General features: G+C 36.6%; 1 protein-coding gene across 2 annotated transcripts in view; it reads right to left on the minus strand.

Annotated features, from left to right (window-relative positions):
• Positions 1-27,446, minus strand: part of MYH9 (myosin heavy chain 9) — a 74,059-nt gene that overhangs the window by 11,779 nt on the left and 34,834 nt on the right. The window contains exons 6-30 of one of the 2 annotated variants that reach the window (XM_015831827.1): positions 22,977-23,069; positions 22,183-22,246; positions 21,288-21,386; positions 20,677-20,820; positions 18,495-18,590; positions 16,987-17,105; positions 15,424-15,576; positions 14,303-14,476; positions 13,801-13,974; positions 13,172-13,286; positions 12,756-12,818; positions 10,941-11,134; positions 9,911-10,032; positions 9,266-9,335; positions 7,925-8,085; positions 7,554-7,662; positions 7,251-7,382; positions 6,041-6,247; positions 5,633-5,770; positions 4,319-4,442; positions 3,441-3,612; positions 2,818-3,030; positions 2,378-2,522; positions 1,583-1,789; positions 760-864 (exon numbers count right to left, since the gene is read on the minus strand). In XM_015831827.1, the coding sequence (XP_015687313.1) occupies positions 760-864; positions 1,583-1,789; positions 2,378-2,522; positions 2,818-3,030; positions 3,441-3,612; positions 4,319-4,442; positions 5,633-5,770; positions 6,041-6,247; positions 7,251-7,382; positions 7,554-7,662; positions 7,925-8,085; positions 9,266-9,335; positions 9,911-10,032; positions 10,941-11,134; positions 12,756-12,818; positions 13,172-13,286; positions 13,801-13,974; positions 14,303-14,476; positions 15,424-15,576; positions 16,987-17,105; positions 18,495-18,590; positions 20,677-20,820; positions 21,288-21,386; positions 22,183-22,246; positions 22,977-23,069 (3,393 nt within the window). The remainder of the gene's footprint in view (positions 1-759; positions 865-1,582; positions 1,790-2,377; positions 2,523-2,817; positions 3,031-3,440; positions 3,613-4,318; positions 4,443-5,632; positions 5,771-6,040; positions 6,248-7,250; positions 7,383-7,553; positions 7,663-7,924; positions 8,086-9,265; positions 9,336-9,910; positions 10,033-10,940; positions 11,135-12,755; positions 12,819-13,171; positions 13,287-13,800; positions 13,975-14,302; positions 14,477-15,423; positions 15,577-16,986; positions 17,106-18,494; positions 18,591-20,676; positions 20,821-21,287; positions 21,387-22,182; positions 22,247-22,976; positions 23,070-27,446) is intronic. The other variant, XM_015831836.1, reaches the window with a different exon arrangement.

A 27,446-nucleotide genomic window follows, 5' to 3' on the forward strand; every position in this document is an offset into this window, starting at 1 on the left:
GAATTTAAAAAGAAAACCAACTACAAACCAAAGAAATGTATCTTTTAAATCAGATGTATAAGTCGGTTTCATTATCTTCTAGCAGAACTCACTTGGAATGAATTAAATTAGCAGAACTCACTTGAAGTGAGTTAAGTTGCTTTATTTACATTTCACTACTGAATTGATAACTAAGCAAGTTCATTGCACTATTTTAATTCTTAGATATGTCTGCTATTAGAAATCGCAAGAGTGGTAGAAATCCAAATACTTGTTACATCTGAGCTATGCTTAAACTGGAACAAAAAGAGAAGTTGAAGTGGCCATTCTCAGTCCAATTATTTTCTAAAGTTTTCATTGTGGTTACTATTCTTGTCCCCATTCCTCATCCTAAAGATCAGGCAAGCAAGATTATGCTATTCATATAGTGTTCTCAAAGTACTTTCATTTTGCAGCTTAACTAGAAAAGGAATCCCGTTTCTTTCTTGGAATAAGAATTAAGGATTAAGAATGCTGCATTTTGCTTCCAAAGTACAGAACAGAATTTGATATAGAAAAAGTAAAGTTTTTCAGTTTTGAAGATATCCAAAGTTCAATATGAATCATACGATCCTATTACAGAAAGAAAGGGTGATTATTGATTACACCTGAAGCTGGCTACAAAGTGCAATCTGCATTTCCCAGTCAACTAAAAGATCTGACAGTGGTAAATAGAAAATATAATGGTATTTTAAAATGGTATTTTGAGGTCAATCATGAAAAAAAAATTAGGCAGCTTACCTGTGTATCCTGCAGTTGTGATTCCAACGTAGAGAAATCTTTTGCTAATTTAATAGATTTGCTATCAGACTGATTCAAAAGACCAGTGACGTTGTCTAACTCAACCTAAAAAATATTGAAACCATCCATTATCGAAAGGTTTGTCATTTATTACTTGATATCATTTTAATATAGCAGGTGAGATACACATAGCAAGCAGCATATTTATATTAGATGCTTGTTATCCATCTAAATTGCAAACACACTATTTATTTTATTTATTTACAGGACTTATATGGTCACCAATCTCAAAAGACGATTCTAGGCGGCTCACAAGAATCCATACAAAACATAGTTAAAAACAAAAGTACTCTTTCCCTCAAATGCCAGACCAATCATTCTCACAACTCTACACCCATCCTAGCTTAATACTTGAGAAGTATTGAAGAGGTAGGTCTTCAAAGCCCACATGAAGGCTAAAGCAATAGGGATCCTCAGATGTCAGGCTATTCCAAAGGACTGGAGGAATGGCTGAGTAGGTGTGCCTCCAAGGTCCAATCAGGTAATAGCATTTAAGGGAAAACCCTTAATATCCTAACAAACCTAATAGGAAAGGCAGATACTCTCAGAAAAAAGCAGTCCCTCAGGTAACCTGATTCTGTGCCCTGTAGGGCTTTAAAGGTGATAACTACATAAACTCTTGCAAAGCTATTTAGTATATTTGATATAATTTGGAACTAGGGTGAAGCAATAAATATAGGGGTTTCAACCCAGGTTTTTTGTTTTGCATTTGCAAGGTAGCTAGATATCAAGAACTCAAAGGGAACTTATACTGAATCCTTACCTGCAACTTGTTAACTCTCTCAGTGAGTTCTGTTCGGACTCTCTCGCCCTCTGTGAATTTTACTTGAAGCTCTTGGAGTTGAGTGTCAACCCTCTTCCTTTTGTGCTCAGAGTCTCCTTTGCTCTGCAGAAGTACTTTCACCTCATTGGAGAGTTCAGCACGTTCACTCTCCAGGGACTGTTTTGCCTTTTCAAGATTCACTTTCACCTTTAGAAGACAAGAACATTTTATAGTGAGGCATGACTGCTCTAGAAGTCTTAATTTCACTAATTCAAAATGAAATTTTGATGCAGCAGTCAGAAGGCTGATACGGATTTGGACACTACTAGAACAGCGAACTTGTAGGTTTTCAATTCTGGGTTAACAAGATTTGTGTTACCATGAACTGAAGCTTCCTGCATGCTCACAATGTCTATACAAATAAAGCAAACTGAAAATATTCTGCAGATTTACGAGTTATAATAAGAAAATAATATTTATATAATACCCCAAATACCCATTCTGTCATAGGTAAAAGAAGACAATCTTTTAGCTTGTCTAATTACCATCCAACCTTAAATCAAGTATCACTCTCTGTTGCTTTTCAGATATTGAAATGAGTGCCCCATTTTGAAAAACATTATGCTACAGCTTCACCTTTAATCTCCACTGCATCATTTCTGAATATAATTCATGTAATGGGCAATATATTCTAAAAACTACAAACTGCATCGGTGCTGTGCTCAGATACAGGCACTGAAATACAATCTTGGCACTTATCAGGATATTTAACTAATGAAAAGAAAAATTACATACTCGTTTAGTTTGCTCTAGCTGTTCAGCCAGCTCTTCCACCGCCTGGGCATGCTTCTGCCTCATCTCCTGTATCTGAGCCTCATGAGTTTTTGCTTCTTCATCCAGAGTTTTCTTTAGAATAGTCACTTCTTGCTCACGCTTTGACCTATCAGAAAATAACAAAACACCTCTGTTAGACAGAAATTAAGAAAGTTACATTATTTGTATCCCAAAGTTAATAAAGACCAAGACTCAGCACATAAAGAGCTGCCCAGAGTCACTTCTTGGTATATAAATTGGATAGATGGATAGATAGACAGACAGATAGACAGACAAAGAATATCTGAAGGAATTGCACAAAATGGCAAAGTTTTCAATTAGAAAAACTGCAAATCTTAAAACCCAATTGGGGAATCTGTATTTTTTTTTAATGTAGTCAAGAAGCAGATTGTTACAATCACCTGAGTTCCTGCTGTGCTGCAGTTGAGTCTAGGGTATCCTCTAGCTCAGTCTTAAGAGCCTCAAGTTCTTCACCCAGATCCCTCTTCTGCTTCTCTGCTTTGTTTCGAAAAGCCCGTTCAGATTCCAAATCCTCCTGCAATTCTGTAATTTGGGATTCAAGTTCACGGATCTTCTTCAGAGCCATGTTCTTCTGAGCAGCCTCCTCTTCCACCCTGCACAGTTCAAAGGCACAAACAACATTCTGCATTATTTCATATTTCTATACAGAGAAGTTATCTTCTTCTACACATTTACCTGGAAGAAAATCCTTTTGAAATCACTGGAATTTACTTCTGAATAAACATGTATAGAATTGTATGGTAAAGGAAACTAAGTGCTATTCTAACATGTTATTAAAATGTGAACTTGTTACATCTATAATTGGATACTATTTGAAATGCTTAGTTTTATTTTTCCATACCAGAGAAAGTATCAGTACTGGCTAGTTTGAGAAGGCTAACTATCAGAGTGCTTTAAACTGATGCCAACTGATAAGTCATAAGAGGTCATGACTCTATTTTTTTTTAAGTTAGAGGCCTGTTATCCCCATCCCACCTCCAATTAGAAATACAACTAGGCTCACCTAGCCAAAGCTGCTTGAAGCTCCTCTTCTTTTTTTGCCAGCTGCATTTTGAGTTCTGCTATTTGAGCTTGCAGTTCAGCGATTTGATCATGCAGATCTGTGGAGTCTCCCTCTAGTTTTCTGCGAGTCTTTTCCAATTCTTGACGCTGCTTTTCTTCCCGGCGTAATCGTTCTGAAGGAAATAATAGACCTGATGTATCTCGGATTTCATAATACTATTCAAATACACAAATAGCCAAAGCGTAACAACTTACATTTATATATGGCAGAGATGATGGCCTATAGCACAATTCCCAGTTCAGGCTTCCACATTAAAATTAAATTCAAGAATGAGAAATATCACCCTTGGACCTTTTGGGGTTAATTCATTCCTTTCCATAAAACATCAAGGGTAAAGCAGACATCATCGTCTTTATGAAGATGGTGGAAAATCATCACTAACATTCTGAACATTGGAATGACACTCAATTTTGAAAATGCTAACCCTTAAGCCAGTATTATTAATAATTACAGACATCTATATTTTAGAATTACTAGCTGCATCAGAAACCCCAAGATTCAGACACCACTGTATACACAAGAAGAGAGATAATCCTCCAGGAGGAGAAATTAAACTAGCCCTTCTTCTTTACATGTCTATTTTAGACATTGTTTTTATTTAGAGCACAGTTTGCCTGAGTATGTAACCTTCGACCAATCAGCCACTGAATGGTTCCATCTGACTGATCAATATGTCACATACAAATCCTCTATGACTGTGACATTAACTCTTTGAAATTCAGTCTCCAATAAAGATGTAACTGTTTCTGTATAGCGAGTTAGAAATTCTGATGGAGAGAGGCTGAATAAATCCATCCCTTAGAGAGTCTTCCTCCTACCTTCCAATTCTGTTATCATAGCCTCGTGTTTGTTCTTGAGTTTAGCTAAACTCTTTGATTTTTCTTCTTCCTCTGTCAGGTTAGTGGTGAACTCTGCAATCCTTTCTTCCAATAGTTTCTTTTCCTACAAAACAAAATGTGCATGATAAAAACATAAATTCTTCAGGAAATCATGGTGATAAGTGATAAGTTGTTTACTTTTAAATGAAATTAATTGCATCCAAGCTGTTTCCTAGCAATATACTGAAATGCCTCAATAACTGAAAATCAGAAATATGACATAGTCACCATAATTTTCTGGATCAAGTATGGATTACTTCAAAGGTCAAGGGCATGTATTTTATTTTTAACACATAGCTGATGACATTATACCACTAACATCAATGGAATCAAAAATTTCAGACTATTGGGAAGGTTAAGTGTTGATAGGGGTTATGAGGCAAAATAAACACCCAAGGAATTTATTTTACCCTTTCTTTTAGCAAAAATATGGGGGGGGGGGGAGAAATCACATTGCCAAATCTCAGTTGTAATCTAGAGAGGGCAGACTGGAGCTCACAAAATGCAGCTAGGGCAGCATATGGCACACCTGGGTCCCAATGATTATTTGGTGCTAGGAGACCAGTATCCAAATAATTATTTTTAAACAAGAAAGTCAACATTTGACCACTCAAACCTCTTTCTGCTGTTACCTAGTTAAAATATTTAGAAACAACTGTACATAACACAGCATATTTAGCCCAGGATAGAGATCTTCTGCAACTTTTGCTGAAGCTCTATTTCCACAAGAAAGAACTTCCTGCAATTTATTGACCAAAACACCACACAAAAGCATTAAATACACATTAAAATTATTTAAAATTAAATGTAATTATCTAAACAAATAGAGGTTACATAAAAACAATCAAAATTCAAGCAATCTTTCAAAGTACTTTATTTGCCATGACCATGTTTTTGAATAATTGCTTGTACTTTTGAAAAGTGTCAAAAACCAAATATAAAATGTATCATGAATTTACTTTTCCCTGAAAGGAAGATCAGTATTCATCAGTCATGGGGGATATCAGAATATCTGTTCAAAGTGTTAATTTCAGAAATTACAGGCATTTAAGACCCTTCCCAAATACCAAATGGATTAGGAATATCAATTGTTCTGTACAAAGTTATCTATATTAATAACCTCCAGAAAGTGGTATTTATTTATACGCTACCAGAAGTTGGCAAAGGAAAGTAGAAGTAACATAAATTCTCACATTCATGCTGGAAATGATATGGTATGCTTTATCTCTTTTGCCATTTCATCATATGGTTTACCTTGGCCAATTTGCAGTTCTGATCATCAAAGACTATCAAGTCTTCCTCCAGTTTCTTTAGTTTTGCTTCAGTGGTAACTTTTTCCAGCTGTAGTTTTTGCCTAGCACTTTCTTCTTCTTCCAGTTGCTCTTCCAGCTCCTGCAGAAATAAGGAAAACATGGCATAAAGTATCCAGGCCAGCCTTAGATTCTGTTATCCCTTTCTAAGAATTATAAGCCAATCTTTTATTCAATAGCTAGGATGTCTGAATGGAAATAACAAAACCAATAATGGACGCATGACTTACAGAACCCACTTTTGTCCATCACCCAAATTTTGCCCTCTTTGTTATACTTTCTTTTTTCACCTCCATGACTACATCAACCATTAGTTATTGTACTATGTCAACACTCCTGTTCTGCACATTACCTGAATGTTTTGCTGCATCTTCTTTTTCTCAGTTTGTAGATGCTGGCACCGTTCCTCCTCTTCCTCCACTCTAGCTTCCAAGTCATGGCATATCTCCTCCAGCTCTTGTTTTTTAGCGGTCAAGCGGGATCTGATCTCCTCTGCCTCAGCACAGAGCTCTATCTCTGCTTGTAACTGCTCTTGTAACTGCATTTTCTCTGTCATGAGCTAAATGAGAAAGCCACAAGCCAAATAATTTATAATTTTGCTAAACAGCAGGTTTTATTCACACTACAGATGGGTGATTCAGTATGTTTATTATCCATGTCATTAACGTAGCAGTGTAAATTCAAGTATTTCCATTCCTATGTTAATAGATTTTAAAAATCGGAAGCAAAAACTTTTAAAATAACATAACAGAAAAAGTAGCATCTTATTTCTTGGTTTACTTCATTGGCCTACTCAATTTTCTTTAATAATTTTGTGTTTTATATGTTATTCACATGCAGTTTACATTGACCCATATCAGCAGCTATTCTAAGCTTCCATTACTTCCTAGAAACAATTTTGTCCTCTATTTTAATATGATCCTTGAAACCAAACTTTAAACGCTCTGTAGCTGCACAATACTATCTGCAATTGAATTCCTATATGAGCTGTTTCTTAATGCTAACTCCTTAGTCTGTCAGTCACACATTTCTCCCTGCTAGGAGAGGTACAGAATAGATTAAGGTGAACACCAACTGACATTTAAAAGCACTCCACAGGAGAAGTGCTTTATACAATGGCAAACTAATAATCTGTCTGCCCTGCATGAATCAGGTATCTGTTCCAAGAAACACCTGGACCTCTATTATTGTATATAGAAATCTATATTAGGGAAACATATGCATACATATATATCAGAGAAAGGAGGGCAAGTGGGAAAATGGTACCACTCCATTCCAAACGATAGTCCATCCTATGAAGACGTTTACTTCCCTACTTCACATATCATTTAAATGTAAATAAAAGAAATACGTATTTTACATGATGCTGCATCTATAATGAAAAGTATTCTGTGATCGTTACCAAACTTTAAAAAAAAACCACCAGCAGCCATCCATTTGTGACTATTCAATCATTAATGTGAAACGTAGGTTTATAGAATGCTACCCAAAGTCAGTTACAGTACTTTAAAAATATGAACAAGTAACAAAGAGGTACATCAGAAGGCTAGCCACTTATTCACCTGTGTATGGAGAGTTTCCATTTCAGTCAATCTGTTTTCGGCAGCCACCTGCTTTTCCTTCACCTTCATCAATTCTTCGTCCTTGGCCAGCATTTCTTCTTCTTGCCTACTCACTTGCAACAATGGCTTTACCTGCAGAGAGACAATTTCAGGAGTAAGCTATTTCACAGTTACAGATTTATCGCTGGAGGAGTATTTGACCTAATCTGTACAAAGCTTAAACACTACACAGAGCAACTAGTGAAGAATCTATCTAGCACTGTGGCTGACCTTCCTCTTACTGAAGTTTCTTCCAAGTCATACCTTTGTAAACAATCGCCACCACTGCCAGTTGCGAAGCTTTAAATAGGCAGCACAGTTCCTCTGCAGCACCTTCATTGCTGTTAATTGTTGCTGGCGCTTGGCAAAAGCTCTGAAATGGGGAAAAAAGAAGTGACCTCAGATTCTTTCATGCTTACTAATTAATAGAGATGTCACACCATTACACTTTTCCTTCCCCGTCCTTGTGTTTAATTCTCAATCTTTTACTCTGCTCATATGTATAAACAGATTCCATTTACCTACCTTAAAAGATCTTGTTTGCAATTTTCAAAGATGCCTAAATTCAGAATACCAGTGATTTGTTGCCATTGTTGACATTAATGAGAAAAGATTGCACATTACTGTATACGTACTTTCTAGCTAAGTAGCCTCTACAGCATGCCTGGAACCCAATGATGACATCGGTGATCTTCAAGTCTCTTTCTTCTTCAAGGTGAGCAAGGACACCTGCTCGGAAAAACACTTTGCTCTGTCCAATCCGATAAAGATTTGGGTCTAGTTCTAAGGCTTTGATCTAAAATGAAAGAGAAGAATGTAAGTTGTCAATATTGAAATATGTATTCATTTATTTTTTCTTCAAACTCAGTCTTTAAACAAGCTAAGGGGACTTTGCACAAGCCTCTCAAATATTCAAATATACAGTCAAATACTCAGCAATCTTCAATTAATTAGCAAAGAACTTTGCTAACTGAGGCAAATTCTTTAAAAAGGAGTTTTAGGACATATAATCTTCTGTTCTGAAACTGTCAATAAGTAGAACATATATCTTAAAACAGCTGGGTTTTTTTTTAGAAAAACTAATTTTAGAAATGAACCATGAGCAATAATGACTCTGCTTATCGTCACTCATGCCCTCTCGTTTGGACAGCCCCAACACATTCTAATGGGGCTGCCCTTAAGAAGCATTTGGAAACTGCACAAGCTGTAAATGGTGCGGGCTATTCAGCATATAACATCATTGCTCCAAGAGCTGCATTGTTGCCAGTGTTTTCCTGGATGCTGGTGGTCACTTTTAAAGCCTTCATGGCTTGGGACCAGACTACATGAGGGACTGTCTTATTCCAACTGATTCTAGCCATCTAATCTGGTCTGGCAGGATGGGCATGCTTCAGGTCCCATCAATCAAGGAATGTCAGCTGATGGAGACTAGGTGATGCCTTAGCCCCTGCCTTCTGGAACATTCTCTTTCTTACAGATAAGAATGGCTCTAACCCTGTTGGCCATTCAAAATCTGGCTATTGAGTAATGGCCTGGGCTCCTTAGTGTGTGAAGGGGTCTATTTCCTTGTTATATTGACACTGACTGATTATAATATTTCCTGACTACTATATGTATTTAATTCCTTGTTTGTATTGTGTTTTAACTCTTCTATTTTAATGATTGTTTGCTGCCCAGAGTTACTGGTTTGAGATTGATGGCTACACAAATTGAATGAATGAATGAATGAATGAATGAAACCAACTGGGATTAATTCAATATAAAATATTACATACATTTTCCACAAGCTGGGGCCCTCCAGATTACTTTAAATGGTCATGTACTTAGGAAGTTTTATTTTCTCTGGAACACATCAGTTGGGAGGACTGATTTAGAAGTTTTAAACATTCAAGTTTCAGAGTATGCCAGATAATGAAGGACTGAATTTAGCTTCTCCGGTATACTTCTTACAACTTAATTTCAAACAGGAGACTTACCATGAGCACACAAGCTTGTTTTCCATCCATGAAACCTTTAGGAATGGCACTTGGAGTCAAGATCTCATATCTAGAAGGAAAAATAATATAGTTCTGTTATTGTATTCAGGGCATGAAACATAAATTAGGAATAGCAAGACTTTTTTCCAATGGAATTCTGGAAAAAAACCCAATTTTTAATTACAAAAACAAATGAAGCAATCTTGCTTGTTGTTTTATCAAAAACATGTCATAACTGATATATTACAGCTTTTGGAATCATATTAGCACAAAAAAGAGATGTTAGTAGGATGTGCCTGTAGGTATGATCCTCCTTATACCTTCCCCACCAATGGGCACTCAGTATTCACATATCTCTAACACTATTAAATGCTGAACAGAGATTCTATATTATTATAGAATGAACAACAAACTATTATTTAATGCAGTAGCCAAGGCATAGTTTCATCTAAGACAGGGGTGTCAAACTGCCATCCAGAAGCCGCGATCACCCCATTGCCAGCAATGGCAAAACTGTCCCAATATATTGCGCGACGTCATGTGACGTCGCGAGTTTCACATGTCTGATCTAAGAAATGAACACAGAAGCCAACAATCTTGAGTTAATAATCCACCATACAATCTGAAACTATAATTCAGTTTTACCTTTGTCGGAACTCCTGGAAGACAACTCTGTTAGGGAAACCTTGCCGGCAGATACGGATCCCTTCCAGGACTCCGTTGCAACGAAGCTGATCCAAAACCAAGTGTGGATCCAGTTTTCCAGCCTGTGAAAAGACACATATTAACAGAATCTCTGTATATCATATGGTTACCAAGATACTGCAGCCAAGTATCTATACTGCATGTTCCATTTTATATCTCTGACTAAAATCATACTAAAACATCAAAAGCAGATTACTGTAATATGTATTAAAATGGGCCTCCTTGAGGGATGAGATGGAACATATGACTTTGAGATAGTTTCAATACATTTACGTTTAGACCCAAATTAATGTGTTTTTCTCAGTGGTGACCTGTTTTCTATTAACTGTTTCATCACATACTGACAAAGTCAAACATACCTCTCCCCCCCCCCCAAATCCCCCACCTCCACACCTGTGCCCATCTGGGGGGGTTCAGCAGGCACGAACAAAAAGCTGAGTTTCTTCAGTTTTGACTTTTTAATTAGCAAACTACCTCTCTAAGTTCCAATATCAACTGCCTTCTGCTGGATGAAGAAAACCTGTATCTTTTGGACATTTTTTTTTAATAAAAAGAACATGTATTTCAGCAACTAAAAATGTATGGAAAATATTACTTCTTGCTCTTGCTACCAAGTTTTTTCTTGCTCTCTTGATTTATAATTCTGTTCCTCAGCTTCATACATTTTATGTGCATATGTATATGCCATTATCTACTGTCATACAAAACTTTGCAAGGCTATATTCAAGTAAACAGAGATCTTGTCTGATATGTATATTCACTGTTTCACATAGAAATACTTTTGACATTTAGTATTCCTTCTAGAAATTTTTGGAATGGCAACTACGTTCAAAACAGAAACACAATTATAAATACTGTATGTCAAAAAGAATACCAATATTTATAGTCCTCATTAAATCACTTCTAAGGTTCATATATGGTCCATATATGATCTAATGCTACTTCTAGTGTTCAAAATGTTGAATTTTACCTTCTTTTCATGATTAGGGATGATGCAACGGACAAAGTTGGGGTTGGTGTTCCTCAGAGTAGCCATCAGTTTGGCTAATTGTTCTTTATACAATTGTCCTACTGTTCGGAACATGCCTTTCCTGGTTTTAAAGGCTCCCGGTAATGCTGAATCTGAGATGCCAACCACCTGATCCAGTCCAACTATGCGGTCAACTGTAGGAAATACACAGGACTATTAGATTGTTCTCCCTAATTTTCATGATTGAATACATAACTTAACAAGGATTCAAAAAGAATTTGCTTCATCTCTTTATAGATATAGAACTCTGATTCATAATTTATATTGGAATAACAACAACAACAGAAAGCAAACAGTCACTAACAAGTACAGGTTGGATCCATCTCATGCCTGACAGATCCAGCTGGCAGGTTAAACTGCAATATTAGGCCAAGGAATAAACCAGAATTTGAGACAACAGGGTTTACTTTAGTTATAATATTTTTACCATGATTGCTTTAACAAGATGCCAACAATGAGTAAAATAAACTTTGTCTTTCAAGGTTAAAGGTTTTTTTTCATGCAAACCATTTGAAGTAATGGTATCAAGTAATTCAAAATTATGACAAACAGTCAAACATATGCTTATCACTGGGGAATAAGTCCATATGCTCAAACAGGTTGAAAAAAATGTCAAAAACAATATGTTTAAATTTCTTCTGTAGCACAAAACAACTTATTTCACTACAATAATTGTTTAATATGTAGAATTTATGAAACTGTAGCCAAACATTCCAGGTGGTATGGAGAATATATTTTAGCTGATGTATGCATAAAGTATTTCAATACTATGTATAATGCCCTTGTATTAAGCAACCAAACCTATTCATTTATTTATTTACTTTTCTTGCTGGCAATGTACCAGGATGCTAAGATGATTACAAGAATATATCATGCACTGACTGCTTTAGTAGGAAAAAAAGTAGTTTTAATAGAATTAGTCAGTATGATAGGCATCATAGCAGACTGAATCTTTTGGAATTGGACAGATTAAAAAAATGGAACTAATAAAATCACTGATGGATGATAGCAGCCAAGGCAACTCTTCTGTTCTCAATCATATGAGAAAACTTATTAAAATCTATAATAATACCTGAAGGAAGCCTTTAAGTTGCCAATAGTGAATTGAGGAAATGACAAGAAGCATGATTCATATGGCTTGATTATAAAATTAAGATATTACTTTTTTCTCTTAAAAGTAGCTATTCAATTGACTCAAGAGGAAGAAAGTTTTCAAAACTGATGTAAAATAATGATAATTGTACTATCATTCAGATCTGGCCAAAATGCTCTTTGGAAGAATTGATGTCCAAGTAACTATTTGGAGACAGAAAATATTTAACTTTTCAAAAAAGAAATTTATCAAAGATGATCAGCTATATTCTTTTGACCAGTTAACAGTAGTTCTTAGTAGCCATTAATGGATTTCATGGGTTCTTTATGCACAGAATGATCAGATTGGAGCACGTATGGTTGCCAGTCTTAATGGTGTCACTGGCCTCATAATCAGTGTTTAATTATTTCAAATCAGAAACAGCCTCCATTGGCTAGAGATTTAAAATATTATCCATATATTCCTTTGTTCTATCTGCAAGATCACAACTTGCTTAAAAATCCATTTTTACAATGTTCAAGAGGAAGCTACTAGCAAAAAGCAGAGGAACTGAATGAGACAGACAAGCAGAAACAGGAAAAATAGGAAGATTTAATGGAAGCATTTCTTGCATGGTTCTAGAAGGAGTCACACACAACACAATAGCTGCATTGCTCAGTCACCTGGTTCTAGATGAAGAATAGAAAAATGTTGATAGAAATAGGCTCTCTGAACGTTCTGTATCTCTGCAACAGAGACGTCAAAGAAAAACCCAAGAAAAGAGACAGTAATAGTAAGATTTAAAGCAAGAAATATTCTAGAGAGCAAGATATCTATGAACACTGGAATAAAATGTCTTGTAGACTTTCGATCCCAAATTTGTATGGGATGTTGTGAGGGACATATTCTTGAATGTTATTCTGCTGCCTGATCAAGGGTCAAACTTATTTCAGTAACAGGAGAAATACCATATTGTCAAACGTTTTAAGAGAAATGAAAATGGCAACTGTCAATTTTAAGAGAAGATCGTTCAAACTCATGCTTCAAAACAAAGGACAACACTTTTAAAGAAAACAAGAAAAGCAATATGATTACATACCATCTTTCCATAAGTCAGATACAAACTTATCAGAGGATTGGTGTAGCAAAGTAGCAACATTATCATTGAGAGGGTCCATGTTCTTCATCAGCCACTCATCAGCTTTGTAATCAACCTAGACAAGACATTTGTTGCCGGTATTAAATACACATTGTCAAATTGCCTCAGTAATGTATAAAGAGACAAGGTTATAAATCTCTGTTTTGAGATTAAACACTGATCTAAATCCACTGCATAAACAATGAAGTCTATGTGAATTACCTAAAATCCCTTAAAAATGCTGGGGACATCAAGTTAATAATAATTAATGGCCAAAGGCCCGGAATCCATAAAAGTCATGATTCACCCAGCTTTCTGCTATTCCAAATGTAGGCTCACAACATGTTTTAGCCATTACCCTGAGAAAATAAGAAGGTCTCATGACTTGTTTCATGGCAGGATTTTATATTAGTGTTCTACCGCAAAGATTTGTGGTCAATGTGCTTCTTATTACCTTGTGGGATAAGTGCTTATGCACCCTCTACCACTATTGAAGAAATCTCCCCTCCTCAAAAATATCAATCAGCCTAGATTACTGTAACTGAAATTTTAGAAGCATTTTAATCTCTCTTTACACCAAGAGTACTTACTCTGCCAGCATAGTGTATAATGGAGAAGTCAGCTTTATCTTTCAGCTGTTTTGGTTTCTGGAATTTAGGATGAGAGCCTTGCTCCTGCATCACCTTCTCCACAAAGCTTTTGTCTGTAGCCTTTGGAAACCAGCACTCTTCATCCAACAGGGCCAAAATGCCGGGAGGACCAGCCTAATTTAAAAAAAAACAACGTGTTAATAAACATTGCTGCCAAGATTTCACATTTCAGGAGAAAAGGCACAAATACTATTTTCATGTGTAGTTAGGGTGACTTCCTGTATAGGTCAGAGCTGTTTTTCAGCACTTCTTTCCCCAAATCTTGCCTTAATTTTTCATGTTTTCCAACCTAAGGTGTTTTACAATTAAAAGAACTGAATTCTACAATCTTAACATTTATTCTCCATCCCACCCTTACACTATTTAACATACACAAATAGAGCTGGTTCTCCTTTAGTGCTCTGGTTACCCTCTGCTAATCATGACAAGATGCCTAACTCACTGGTTTTTCTATAAGATCAATGCAAGGCTGCAAGTCCAGGCCAAAGTCAATGAAATTCCACTCTATGCCTTCCCGTTGGTATTCTTCTTGTTCCAAAATGAACATGGTGTGGTTGAAGAGCTGCTGCAACTTTTCATTGGTGTAATTAATGCACATCTGTTCAAATGAGTTCAGCTATTGCAGATAGGAAAGAAAAAGCATTTTTAAATTATTAACTGTTGCCTATTACCACATTCAGCAAATGATTGCCAATTCCCATTCTGTTCTCTTTTGCTTTGTCTACAGAAAGATAGCATTATTTTACATGCTTACCCGTACCTTTTTTTTTTAACTTCTGGGAACAGTATATCTTATCATCTACCACCATTCAATCAGGAGTAATATATATGCTTTTTCATTCCCCACAATCAAGATTTGTCATTTTTATTGACAAATTATTTCATAACAACAAATCTATCCCCAAATGCAACATTTCTGCTATAAAATGAATTTTTTAAGCAAATACCTAATTCATTTTTCTTTAGTATACTAAATCTCACAAACACAATCCCCCAGAAAAGCAACATGCACTTTATTTTTACATTTTAAAGCAAATTCATCCAGTTTGTTTAAAAGAATTATTCCTTCTGATTTTCCGTCTCCACCCGTAAATATTTTGCCCTTTCTCTCCAAGATTTAAAAAAACAGGTATCATAGAGGCATCACATCACAGTGCTTAAAGTTAATGAAGGTGGACCTCTTTACCATTTCAAGAAGGATTGGAAGCAACATAGGCTAGGCTGTACTGAAACATCCTCTTACTATCTGAGACCATAAAAATATAAAGATAATTCAAATGAGTTCTTCAGGTAACAGTATGTAATTTATGGTTCTTTTATGTTTCGGCCTAGAGCATCCACTCCAATTCCTCACTTATTTAGGCATATATTAAATTAACTAAAAAAAATTGGTTCTTTAAGCAACAGAGAATTTAATAGAAAGATAATATGTTAAATTCCTACACCTCAAATATTTTGTTTTTATAGAACTTAACAGTCAATTTATATCCAGTTACTAATTTAAAAATATATCAAATACGCCTCCTTCATGGAGATTTTCAGATTATGTTCCCTTTCACTTACTTCAAAGATTTCAAATCCAGCAATGTCAAGGATTCCTATGAAAGAAGCTCCCTGCCTCTTTGTCTTATCCAATGCCTTGTTGATGCGCATCACCAGCCAACGGAACATGCGTTCATATGTAGCTTTGGCCAGAGCTTCAGTAGCAAAATCAGCCTGAAAAAGGATAAGAAGTCTATTGTACATTCTAGATAGCAAAAAAACAACAACCCCAAAACCCTCTCATCCTTCAATAATGAATTTACGGTTACACATCTGAATGTCTAAGTGATTTCAATTCCTTCCAGTCCTTCTCTACACACAACATCGAGGTCCTGTTTGGTGTAGTGGTTGGCCTAGAGCAGGGCTTTTCAACCAGTGGTACGGGTACCACCTGTGGTACATTGGCACCTGGCAGGTGGTACGCAACCATCCTAGAAAAGTGGTAGCGGGGGAGGGGAATGAGCTGAACCGGTGGCAGCACTGCACAAGCCTGAGTGAGAAATGGCTGGAGCTGCAGGGCTGTCAGGGCTCAGCGGAAGCGCCAGGATTAGTGCCGCTTTCCAGCTGATTGGCGCTTCTTCGGGACTGTCAGGGCTCAGTGGAAGCATCAGGATCAGCGCCAGGCTCCAGCTGGAGCTCGGCGCTGATCCTGCTGCTTCTGCTGAGCCCAGAAGAAGCGCCTATCAGCTGGAATGTTGCAGCATCTCCTGGGTCTTGTGATTTACATTCAGATGCTTGGCGACTGATTCATATTTATGACGGTCACAGTGTCCCAGGGTCTTGTGAAGTGACCAAAACCTCCTGCAACCACCCAGCAGACAGGGGGAATAAAAACCAAACACCACCCCCCACCCCACCCCCACTGCCAATCCTCAACAGAAATGCTCACAACAATGAAAACCTCGGACAGGAGGAAAATCGCAGCCGGGCAGGCAGGCAGGTGTCTTGCTCGGCTGTGGCTTGGGGGGCACTTTTTTCAGTGCCATTGTAACTTCGAACAGTCACTAAGCGAACTGTTGTAAGTCGAGGACTACCTGTACTTTATCACTTTTTTCCTTTTTGGGGGGGGGTCATCAAGTTTTTGACACCTTGCTAGGCGACTGGTGGTAGTCGGATGGTGCCATATCTTAAAAGTGGTACAATGGGTGAAAAGGTTGAAAAGCCCTGGCCTAGAGACTAGGAGACTGAGTTCTAGATCCTCCTTAGGATGAAAGACAACTTATATTTAACAGCATTATCTTTAGCATTGCAGTCATAGACTAATTAAGATGGCCAGCCATGTTCATTCTTTCTGTTTACTTTTCTACATCTAGGTGGCTTCTTTCTACCTCTGCATAATACATAAGATTTGGGCCAATCAGAGATCAATTTGCCAAGTTCAAATGCAAGAGCAAGTCAGTTCTTGTCCAGTTGCCTATAAGCTACTAAGAAGAATATTACAAAACAATTCAATCTGTTTCTGAAGATGCGAGTAATATGTCAGGATATTAGAAAAGTAGACCATGGCCATTCATCTTGAAAACTCATTGCTATCTGATTAATGCCAGCTGAGAAAGCTGACATCATATATTGTATAATACATACTTGCTCTTTAGTCTGAGCCTTTTGGACATAATCTCGGCCCACTTTGATGCGAGGGGTGAGAATGCCTCTGGTGAAGTCTGTAACATTGATTCCTAGAAGGTGAGAAACCTTCTGAGCAGCTACAAGAAAGAAAGGCAAAAGGAGATTTTTAGTATTTTAACTTCTTATATTCTATTCAGAAAAGATGAATACTTGCAGCAAACTCTCCTAGTCTCTAATGATAGCCAGCACATCTGGGAGACTAGAACTGAATGGAAAGGATTCATCCATAAAAGGGTACAAGTGATCCCTATACATCCTCCCTTCCCAGAAAGAGAACTGTATCTATCAAGACCCATTTCAGATTGAGCTACTCCAATAAAGAACAATAATTTCTAATAAAAAATATTATGTTCAAATAGCAGAAACGATACATATTCATATGCCCTAAGACTGTGGTGGTGAACCTATGGCACCAGGGCCCTCTCTGTGGGCACGCGTGCCGTCGCCCCAGTCCTAGGCTTTCAGCTGGGTTTTATAAAACATTTTCGCTTCAGGCCTCTGCTGCCGTGTGCAAAAAAAAAAAAAGTTCAATCAATCAATCAATTTCAACTTCTCGCGGGGGAAAAAAAAAGATCTCGCAAAGTTGGAATTGATTGAACTTTTTAGTCCCACACAGTCTACCGTTACCACCGCAGCCACGCCCACCCAATGGGCCACGTCCACCAAATTGGACACACCCACCCAATGGGCCATGCCCACCCGGCACCCGACGATACATAAGTGGGTTTTGGGTTGCAGTTTGGGCACTAGGTCTCTAAAAGGTTCGCCATCACTCCCCTAAGACATGAGTTTCACATCTGATGGTAGAGTCCAACTGTGGCATTTAAACTTAAACCATTGGTTTAAGTTTAAATTTTGGTCTAAACCTGCAAGCAAGATTAATTGTTCTTGGCTCCCAAATATATATCAACTCTTATAACACAAAATAAATTTCTGAAAAACATTCTGCTGCTATAAGGGACCCACCCATTAAAATTAAGATGACTTTTAAAGCATGGGCATCTTCAGCATACATGGAAACTTGAGAAAAAAGTGGAGCTATTCCAATAAATAAGCGAGAGGTGCTGTACTCGTGAAAGGTCCAAAGCATTTTTTCCAAATAGTTTTTAATGAATGCGTTGCCTAAATAAAGAACTGATTTTTTAGGATTTTTGCTGAGAACTTCTCCAATGGAGAATTAACTCTAATTTTATTTCTGTAAAATGCTTACAGAATATTATCTTCTATTCATTAAAAGCATTCAGGCAGTCTGACATGGAGAATTCAACCTTAACCTCTTCACTGATTTTGGTATTTGGAGAAAAATACCAGCTGATCTCATTTAATAATGAGACAGCCATAACCATTTAATGATACACCCATGGCAATTCCTCATTGTTTTTAAATGTGCTCAATTTTACAATATGAACTTATACAAAAAAAAGAAAGCATCACTCCCTAATCAATATCTAGGAAAATGTATTTACCTGTATTGTCTGGCATGGAAGCCTGATCTGTGTTACGTTCTTTCTTGAAAATAATATTCCCAAGCTGAAGAACACCAGAAATAACCCTTAGTAGTCCTGGGGTGGGAAACAAAATAGCAATATAGATTTTTAATCTGCAAATGTTTCATTCTCTTGATACAGTTATACCCAATTTATAGAATATAATAGAATTCTTTATTGGCCAAGTGTGGTTGGACACAAAAGGAATTTGTCTCTGGTGCATAATCTCTCAGTGTATATACATGTAATAGTGATAATCATGATAATAAACAACATGAAAATACATTCATCATAAATTGTAAAATACAACACTTCATCATAAATCATAAGATGCAGCACTTAGTGATAGTCATAGAATACTAGCTAAGCAAACATCATAAATCATACTAGGATACTAAAAAACAATATAAATTGTAAGATACAAGGAACAAAGTTATAGTCATAAGAAGATACGGATAAGTAATAGGAATGATGAGGTGTATCATAGTAATACAGCTTGCATTTTGTGGCAACTGAGCAGCCTCAATTCTCAGCAGATTGTTTTTGCAATCCACCCACTTCTTAGATCCCACCCTTTACAACATTTTGTTCTTTTACAATCACTGAGATTTTCCTAGGCCTATTTCAACTTCTATTCTGCAGAAGTTTAACAACAAATGAAAGCATTTTCCTTTCAATAAAAACCATAATTTATGAATAAAGAAACTGAGGATTCAATAAAAGAAGCACCTGTGCTACCACAAAGAACAGGAAGTGAATTCTCCTATGACTCATTTATTATGCAAAATTTATAATATTTCCAATATAGAATTGCAGTTATATAGTTCCCCACAGGAGGTAGTAGTGAGCAGTTTCTAATAATCTCTACAAAATATATTCTAAGATAGAAATAACAAGACCTTATTGGGACATTTTGTGCATGATTGGCCAACAGATTAGTTCCATTTTCCTTTTTAAACAAATACTATTTAAGATGGGTAGAACTTTTAGCCTAAATGGCTTCCATATGTTGCAAATTTGTTTGTACTGTACCTAATGCAGTACCTAATGCAACTCAATATTTGCAATATGGCAAAAATAGAAATATGCCTTTCCATATGAACATCTCAAACTTTTATTAGTATTCAGCAAACATTGAATAGCTATTAAAGAGTGACAACAAACCTGGAGTTTTAGCTAAGCTTTCAAGAAAACAATAAAAAGTTTACAGTACCCAGTCCACCACATACAACATTCAATTTTCTGCCTTATGAAAATAATAATTATAAGGCTGCCTAAATGTATATTGTGCTTTTTATTATTAATCTTGTGTTAGTTTCATGGTTAACTCTCATGCCTTAAAGAAAATCATGGATGCTTGATGAAAGGACCAGATAATAACAAGCAGGGCTTCAAAACCAGGTGAAAAGTTTGGAAATGAGAGGAACCCCACTAAAAACAAGCAATTTTGTTGCCAATCTACAAACCAATTGTAGAGAACTGTGTGTTATTTCTTAGACTGGGAATCTGTTTATTTTATTATTGTAAATTATTTTATTTCTACATTAAACCTAATCCCTCATGCCATGTTTAAATGAAAACAGATAACATATTTTAGTTGATTTCATATAAAGCTGTATTCATTGTTTTCTATTATTCACCTATTGATACTTGATTACTTGTAATTGTTCCTATTTTATTTTTTCAATTGTAGTAAGACTAGTGATCATTGCATGATATAAATATGGGTAGTCCACAACTTACAACAGTTTGTTTAGTGATTATTCAAAATTACAACGGCACGGGGAAAAGTGACTTATGACTATTTTTCACATGACTGTTGTAGCATCCTCATGATCACATGATCAAAATTTGGAGGCTTGGCAATTGGCTCATTTTTATGATGGCTACAACGTCATGTGATCACCTTATGCAACTTTCTGAAAAGCAAAGTCAATGGAAAAGCCAGATTCACTTAACAACCATGTTATTAACGGAACAATTGCAGTGATTCACTTAACAACTATGGCAAGAAAGACTGTAAAATGGGACAAAACTCATTTAACAACTATCTCACTTAGCCACAGAAATTTTGGGCTCAAATGTGGTCGTAAGTCGAGGACTACCTGTATATAATTGTCACAACACTTATTTTTCTGGAGCTGTTTCTAGAATTCCTTACCCATCTGCTCATCTTCTGGAATACCCATTATTCTCATTGCCTCCATTGTCTCCTGAAACATATCCTTGTCTTGCTGGCCCGGAATTGTAACATGTCCATTGGAAAGGAAACGGTACTTATTGTAGGGCTCTAAAAGCAAGTCATCTAAAACAGAAAAAAAGTAATGAAATCATCATCATTGGGGTATATCTTGTTTGCATAGACATTCAAAGACAACAGTTTAGACTTAAATTCCTCATGACAAGAATGGCATTATATATCACTACTCACAAGTAAGATTCCTTGTATTAGGTTTTCTATAGCAAAATTTAGTTGCATTAGCTGTTTCATGGTAAGAGATTTCTTCAATATTAAATTTTTAGTAAGGAGCAAGTTTTCAACTGTACCATGACTGAATAATATTACTTTTTTCTTTTCCTATTGCTTGGCCAAACAAAAGACAATAATTGGGCCTAATAACAAGCAGCTATCTAATATTTACAAAACGGTGCAAGTACTGTAAATAGAGAAACTATGGAACACAAAGTCAGCAACATGAAAGGTGAGAGGAGACATCCAATGAATCAAAATGCCTGGGTCAAACAGTAAAATGATTATAGTGAGGTACTCACTCTTCAGGTGCTCTCCTGCCCCAGTCAGCAAGTAGTAGAAAATATGGAATGTCCTTTCTTCTTTAGCCTGTCGTATTGCTCTTGATTTCTCTAACAGATCTTTAGGAATGTTAAGGAATAGAGGAAAATGGATTTTCATTCCTAAATGTTACACATAGAAAATCTCATAACTGAAGCACTTTTCCAGTAAAATATCAATGGACGTGCTGCTTAAAAAAACTCCAACGTTCAAAATCAGAGCCTCTAAACTGGGATGGACTATTAGAGAAGGACACAATGGATAAACCAGCAAGAAAGCCACATACCGCAGTCTGGAGAAAAAAAGTGATTTAGAAGGTTTGAGGAAAGGCTATAAGCCAAAATCCCTGAGACAGATGGGCCAACATGGTGGTTATCACAGCACTTCAGCATAAACATTAGAGATAGAATTATCTTCATTTTCAATCACCATATTATTATTTTAAAAATACTCAAAAAGATTTTTCAATGTTTGTATAACTTTGGCAGGTTTTTTTTTTAAAGATATGCCCAAAAGCTTTAATTTAAAAGAAGTATCAAACATAGCTCTGTCATCTACTGGCATGATTCTTCATAATCTCACCCACGATAGCCTTAAATTAAATATAATTTTCACAAATAGACAATCATGAACTGGGGGGGGAGACAGATCTAGAATTCAAAAGAAAAATGTTTTCATTTACAGAAAGTACAGGGCTACAATTAGAAATTTTCCAATACTTCCATCTTAAGCGATTATGATTTTCCAGAAAGCAAAAATTCCCATTCATTAAGATAATCTGCCTCTTCCAAGTAAAATCTCGAAATGCTGTCCAGCTACATTTTTTTGTAAGCCTTTATATGTTGTCTGGATCAGTCTTACTGGTGAAAAGGATACAAGTCTCAATGTTGGCTCCAACAATGTATCCATTTACATCGAAGTTGATTCTAATGAACTTTCCCTTAAGGGAAAAAAAAAGGCAAAAGAGTTAAGCAACTGCCATTGAAACAGTGCAAGATAGTATCATATTACACAGAATAGCCTCAGAACAGGGGTGTCAAAACTGCCAGCCCACGGGCCAATGCATCATAGCAAAACCGCGCCCACCCCATTGCCGGCAGTGGCAAAAAAAGTCACGATACATCGTGACACGTCACGTGACGTTGCAAGTTTGACACCCCTGCCTTAGGAGCTCAAAGGAACCTGATCAGAGAGTATCCCTTATTGGCAGTAAATAATATTCCCAGAGTTAGTTACAGAATAGCAAGGACAAAGAGCTTATCTGCTTTATACCATTTTAATCAGTTGTCATTAACAGCCTAAAATACTCCTTGGGACAATAGGAAAGAATGTACAGTAATAACTTTATTTTTTATGGTTACTTTCTAGGCCAGGCATGTCAAACTCGCGACGTGGGCAATGGCTTCCATGTGATGTGTCTGGCCTGCAGGCCGGCAGTTTTACACCCCTGTTCTAGGTGCTACTTAATATGACAATGTCATCCTAATGCATATATTTCTAACTTCAACATGTTTCTAAAGTGAAGCTTATCTTGTTTTAAAAGGAAGCTTAATCCTCACCCAACTTATAAGAGAGATTTCCTTTACAATATTATATATTTGAGGCAATCAATCTGTTCCTTAACAGCAGGCATTATTCAGCAATAATGCAATTAAGCAAAAAATACTTACAAATCTTGAAGAGTTGTCATTTTTAACAGTTTTGGCATTTCCAAAAGCCTCCAATATAGGATTGGCCTGAAGCAGCTGTCTCTCAAGCTCTCCCTAGAATAAAGAAATTAAATATAAAACTCTCAACTAATTACTTACTTCCAGAAGGTACTAACGAAGTATGTCATTATCTCTGACTTCAACATATAATGATCTTCAGAAAGTATAAACTTTAAGAGTTATCCATCTATTACCAAGATTAATACTTCATAATCACCAATGTTATCAAGATTAAATGATAATTAAGACATAGCCAAGTAAGACAAATTAAATTATATTACTGAATCTTGGAAGTGGGGGTTGGTTTGTTGGTTATATACAGGTTAATTGTTAAGTTTAAAGATTCATTGAAGTTTTGCCTTGTTTGTATTTTTGATATTAGCCTTCAAGATGTCTAAATATCCTTTCCATAGCGTGCCTCTAAGTCAGACATGTCAAACACAAGGCCTGGGGGCCAGATGCGGCCCGCGAAGTGGTTTCATGTGGCCCGCGAAGCTATCCTGGAAACAGTGAGGGAACGGCCCCCTCTGCCTTGGCCCTGGCCCAGGCCAGCCAGGAGCCAATGTACAATTTTGTGGTGGCCATCTATGCTGAAACGCATTCAGTCTTAGCTCCATAAGCCACCCCCACCCCTGCATGGCCTGAGAGGAACAGTGAGGCTCCTCCAGTGGACCATGCCTTGGCACTTGCCCTGGTCCCACCTTCTGCCAGAGACCCTCAGATCTGTCCCACTCCTGCCCAGGCCCCCACAGGCACCCTTGACGCGAATGATGTAGAGCTGGCCACACCCACCCAGTAGGCCATACCCACTCCATGTCCACCCAATAGGTCACACCCACCCTGGCCACACCCACCCGGCCCCCTGAGGGCAACCGCAATGCTGATGCGGCCCTCAATGAAATTGAGTTTGACACCCCTGCTCTAAGTCCTCCCATAGGCTAGAGTGCCTGGTGTGTAGAATTCTGTTATTGTCCAACCCATTTGGGGTTTTTTTTAACCAAACAAAATAGGTGTAAAATATGCTACCAGACAACTTGAAAGATTATACGGGTATATCAAGGAAAGACTGTATACTGAGAAAAAGAAATTAGTGCCTGGAATTAGGGATCTTTTGTACCACTATGTAAAGTAATTAAATGCTTTGAGGAATCCTGCATAAAAAAGAAGTATGGTTGAAACAAAAGAGCTATTTCTGGACCACGTGTTTTTGTGGTAATTTTTTTTTAATCTTTATCAATTTGCTTTTTCATAAAATGAACATTTTGCAATTTGATTCCCATTTTGGTGGCAACCAAATGGTAGCCATTTGTAGTAGCACCTACTCTAAAAATTCCTACTTTATCTACCAGTGCACAAACTGAAGACCAGGGGTCTTCAAACTTGGCCCTTTTATGACTTGTGCACTTCAACTGGCTGAGGAATTCTGGGAGTTGAAGTCCACAAGTCAAAAAAGGGCCGAGTTTGAAGACCCCTGCTGAAGACTTATGCTTCAGAATCAGGCTTTAAAATGGGTCTGTTTTTGACCTATGTGTCTACTATGCTTTTAGGAGGCCACAGTTTATCCAAGAGCCACATATAAAACTAACAGCCAAGTTCTGAACCAAGGACCACTTCATAAACCTAACCACAATTCAGTATCAGGTCACTGAAAAACCCCAAAGCAGTTTTGTCAGAACAAAAATATAAAAACCAAATTGCTGTCGCTTGTCTCACTATGTCAGAAACCAGGCGAACCAAAGCTTCAGTACTACTATTCAGAATATCCAGGAAATCCACTCTCCTATGTGGTAAAACAGGAATATCATATCCAGGCCACGCTAAATAGCAGCAATGAAATAGAAATAATTTTAAATGTTTGTTGCCATCTTATGGACATCTGGATTTTTCAAGATCAGATATGGTAGCTCTAAGTGATAGGAATCAATGAGACACATATTGGGGGGGTGGGGTGAGTGAAGTATTTTCAAAGATAAGGCCATTTGAGAAAAAAGTAGGGAATGATTTATTTTACAAAATAAACATTTCCTTTTTAAGGGTGCAATTATTCCAGATAAAGTCCACAGAAATTAAGGAATCCCCTTTTATACAATGCAAAAATGTTTCCTTCTGAATTAATCCAATTATTTAAGATTTCTTTAAATAATATTGTAGCATGGTCTTATAGTTAGCATTTTATAAGAGACATGTTAAACCACCCAGACATGCAACTCTGGTGGTACACAGTAAAAGAAAGTGAAACACAATTAATTGAAGTAATAGTTGGCTGTAGATTGTTTAATTTGCAAATGATACAAGGCCAATTTAAACTTCTACTTGTTCACAACCTTCCTTTCTTTCAAAAGCTGATGCAACTGATAACATCAGATTGATATTGCTCTTTCTCTCATTAATACTTACTAGAATATTATAGTAAAATCATTCTACTCAAGCAATTCAGATCATAGAGCCCTAAAAAAATTTACTGGGAGAAGGCAGTGGCAACAACAGTGAATGCAGGATATTATTCAGCCATGGGAATTGATAAAATTTAGGGACAGCTGCTACCCTTCAAAGAGCATAGTATCAACTGCACTGAAAAAAGCAAAGTCATAAAGTCTCAGATGGACTCCAAAATGTTTATTTTGCCAGCAATGTTGAATTTCCTCTGTTTTGTCTTTCCCACTCACACACCCAAAGGTTGTCCTTCCTCCCCCCCCATTCCCATTGTCTTCTTTGATTCAGCAATTGAATCCCAATTCTTGCTTCTGATTGCAATCTGTTGCTATAGTGATGAGCGATATCACAAAATGAAACATTATCACTTCCATTCTTCTTAACGTCTTAAAATCTATGTTTATAGCAAAGAGCAGATCCATTACAGGAATGCAGCATTTGACTAAAAGAAACAAGTTTTCATTGGGTATCTTGTGTATTTCATGTAGTTATTATTTTGTAGTTCTTTTTCCACTTTAAGAAAATAATGGCCAAGAGATGTGAATTAATTCAGGACAAGTCCACAGCATAAAAGAAAATAGGAAAAGAGGATCTCTTTAAGGCATTACTGCTTCCTTGAGTAATCAGCAAATGAGAATCTAAAGACAGTCTATATCACCCTATACATATTAAATATTAGGACTGTACAGCAAGACAAAAAGACGTTTGGGAGCATCCTATAGCATCTGCTTGGAAATTCTTAAAATACCGTATATATGTCTTTTCTTGAGGCCATGCAACTTTGCTCCACAGCTGCAATGCAATTCCAGGAAAATCAACCGTCTTATACAAAGCGCCCATGGAGATACGTGGGGATTCATGAAAAACGAAAGTTTAGGTTTCACGACGTCAGTATGATTTACACGACAGAACAACTCGAAAACTTCAACAAGAGGTATAAAACTCTGAACTAATAAAAACACGATATAAAGAGTAAAAGGAAAGTCAATGAGACAAAACCAAGGAAAAGAAAGTCCTTTATCCCCCAAGATAATAAATAACAAATGGGGGGGGGGGGTGGCTGTATACTATGGATACAGTAGCACTATTTTAAGAAATATCTCTGGAACTGAAGGAATATGGGCCTGTTCATAGATTTTCCTATTTGCCAAGAAAGAAATCAAATTAGTTCTTTCATGAAAACCACAGAATGAGATCTCATCCCAAGCTATTATGGGATTGATTTTCTCTTCTTAGTGAGGGGAGAAGAGACCATCATCTTCCCAGATTTTTCCTCGTGGACTACCATAGGACTGATATAATATTCAGACATGATCTTTGTAGTCAGTTTCAATTTTTCATAATTATTCATGTCTTGGACTTGTCCTGTTTAGTTTCTATATCAATATAGCTTTTACAACTATACAAAGATTAATACTTTTAGCACATTTTGTAACATATCCAACTTTATTTACTGTTCATATTTAATATTCAATATTTGTTTGTATTTATTGTGAATATGTTTTCCTAAATTTTTCAGAGAGATGTGGAATACATAGGATAGTTGTATTCTACTTTATATATTCAGGAAGTGCAAAATATATTGGTATTATTTTTTTCTTTTAATTGCAATCTGAATTACACAGTGAATCTAGTTTTGCACAAAATATTACCTTAATGCCAGTAAAATCTAGACGTGGAACACAGCTATATTTCTAGTCCAACTTCTAATCCATTAAACCATACTCTAAGGATATGCAGACCTCTTTGCCTTCAATAATTTCAGAAGATCTTACAAGCAGAAATCTTAATTTTTTTTCCCACAAAGGAGTTTCAAATATTTTCTCTAGGAAACAATCCAGAAACAGTATCACTCTTGGGAGTCTTCAAATTGTTAACCTCTGACCTGGAAAAAGCTTTCAAAAGCTTCACCAGCCTACTCATGATTCAAACTAGTTGAAAGACATTGAAAAAGAGTTCATGTGCCATAAGGCAATTTTTGAATTAAATAATTAAATC

This window comes from Protobothrops mucrosquamatus, unplaced genomic scaffold (genome assembly GCF_001527695.2).
Source record: "Protobothrops mucrosquamatus isolate PMUCROS unplaced genomic scaffold, P.Mucros_1.0 scaffold_22, whole genome shotgun sequence".
Classification (NCBI taxonomy): domain Eukaryota; kingdom Metazoa; phylum Chordata; class Lepidosauria; order Squamata; family Viperidae; genus Protobothrops; species Protobothrops mucrosquamatus.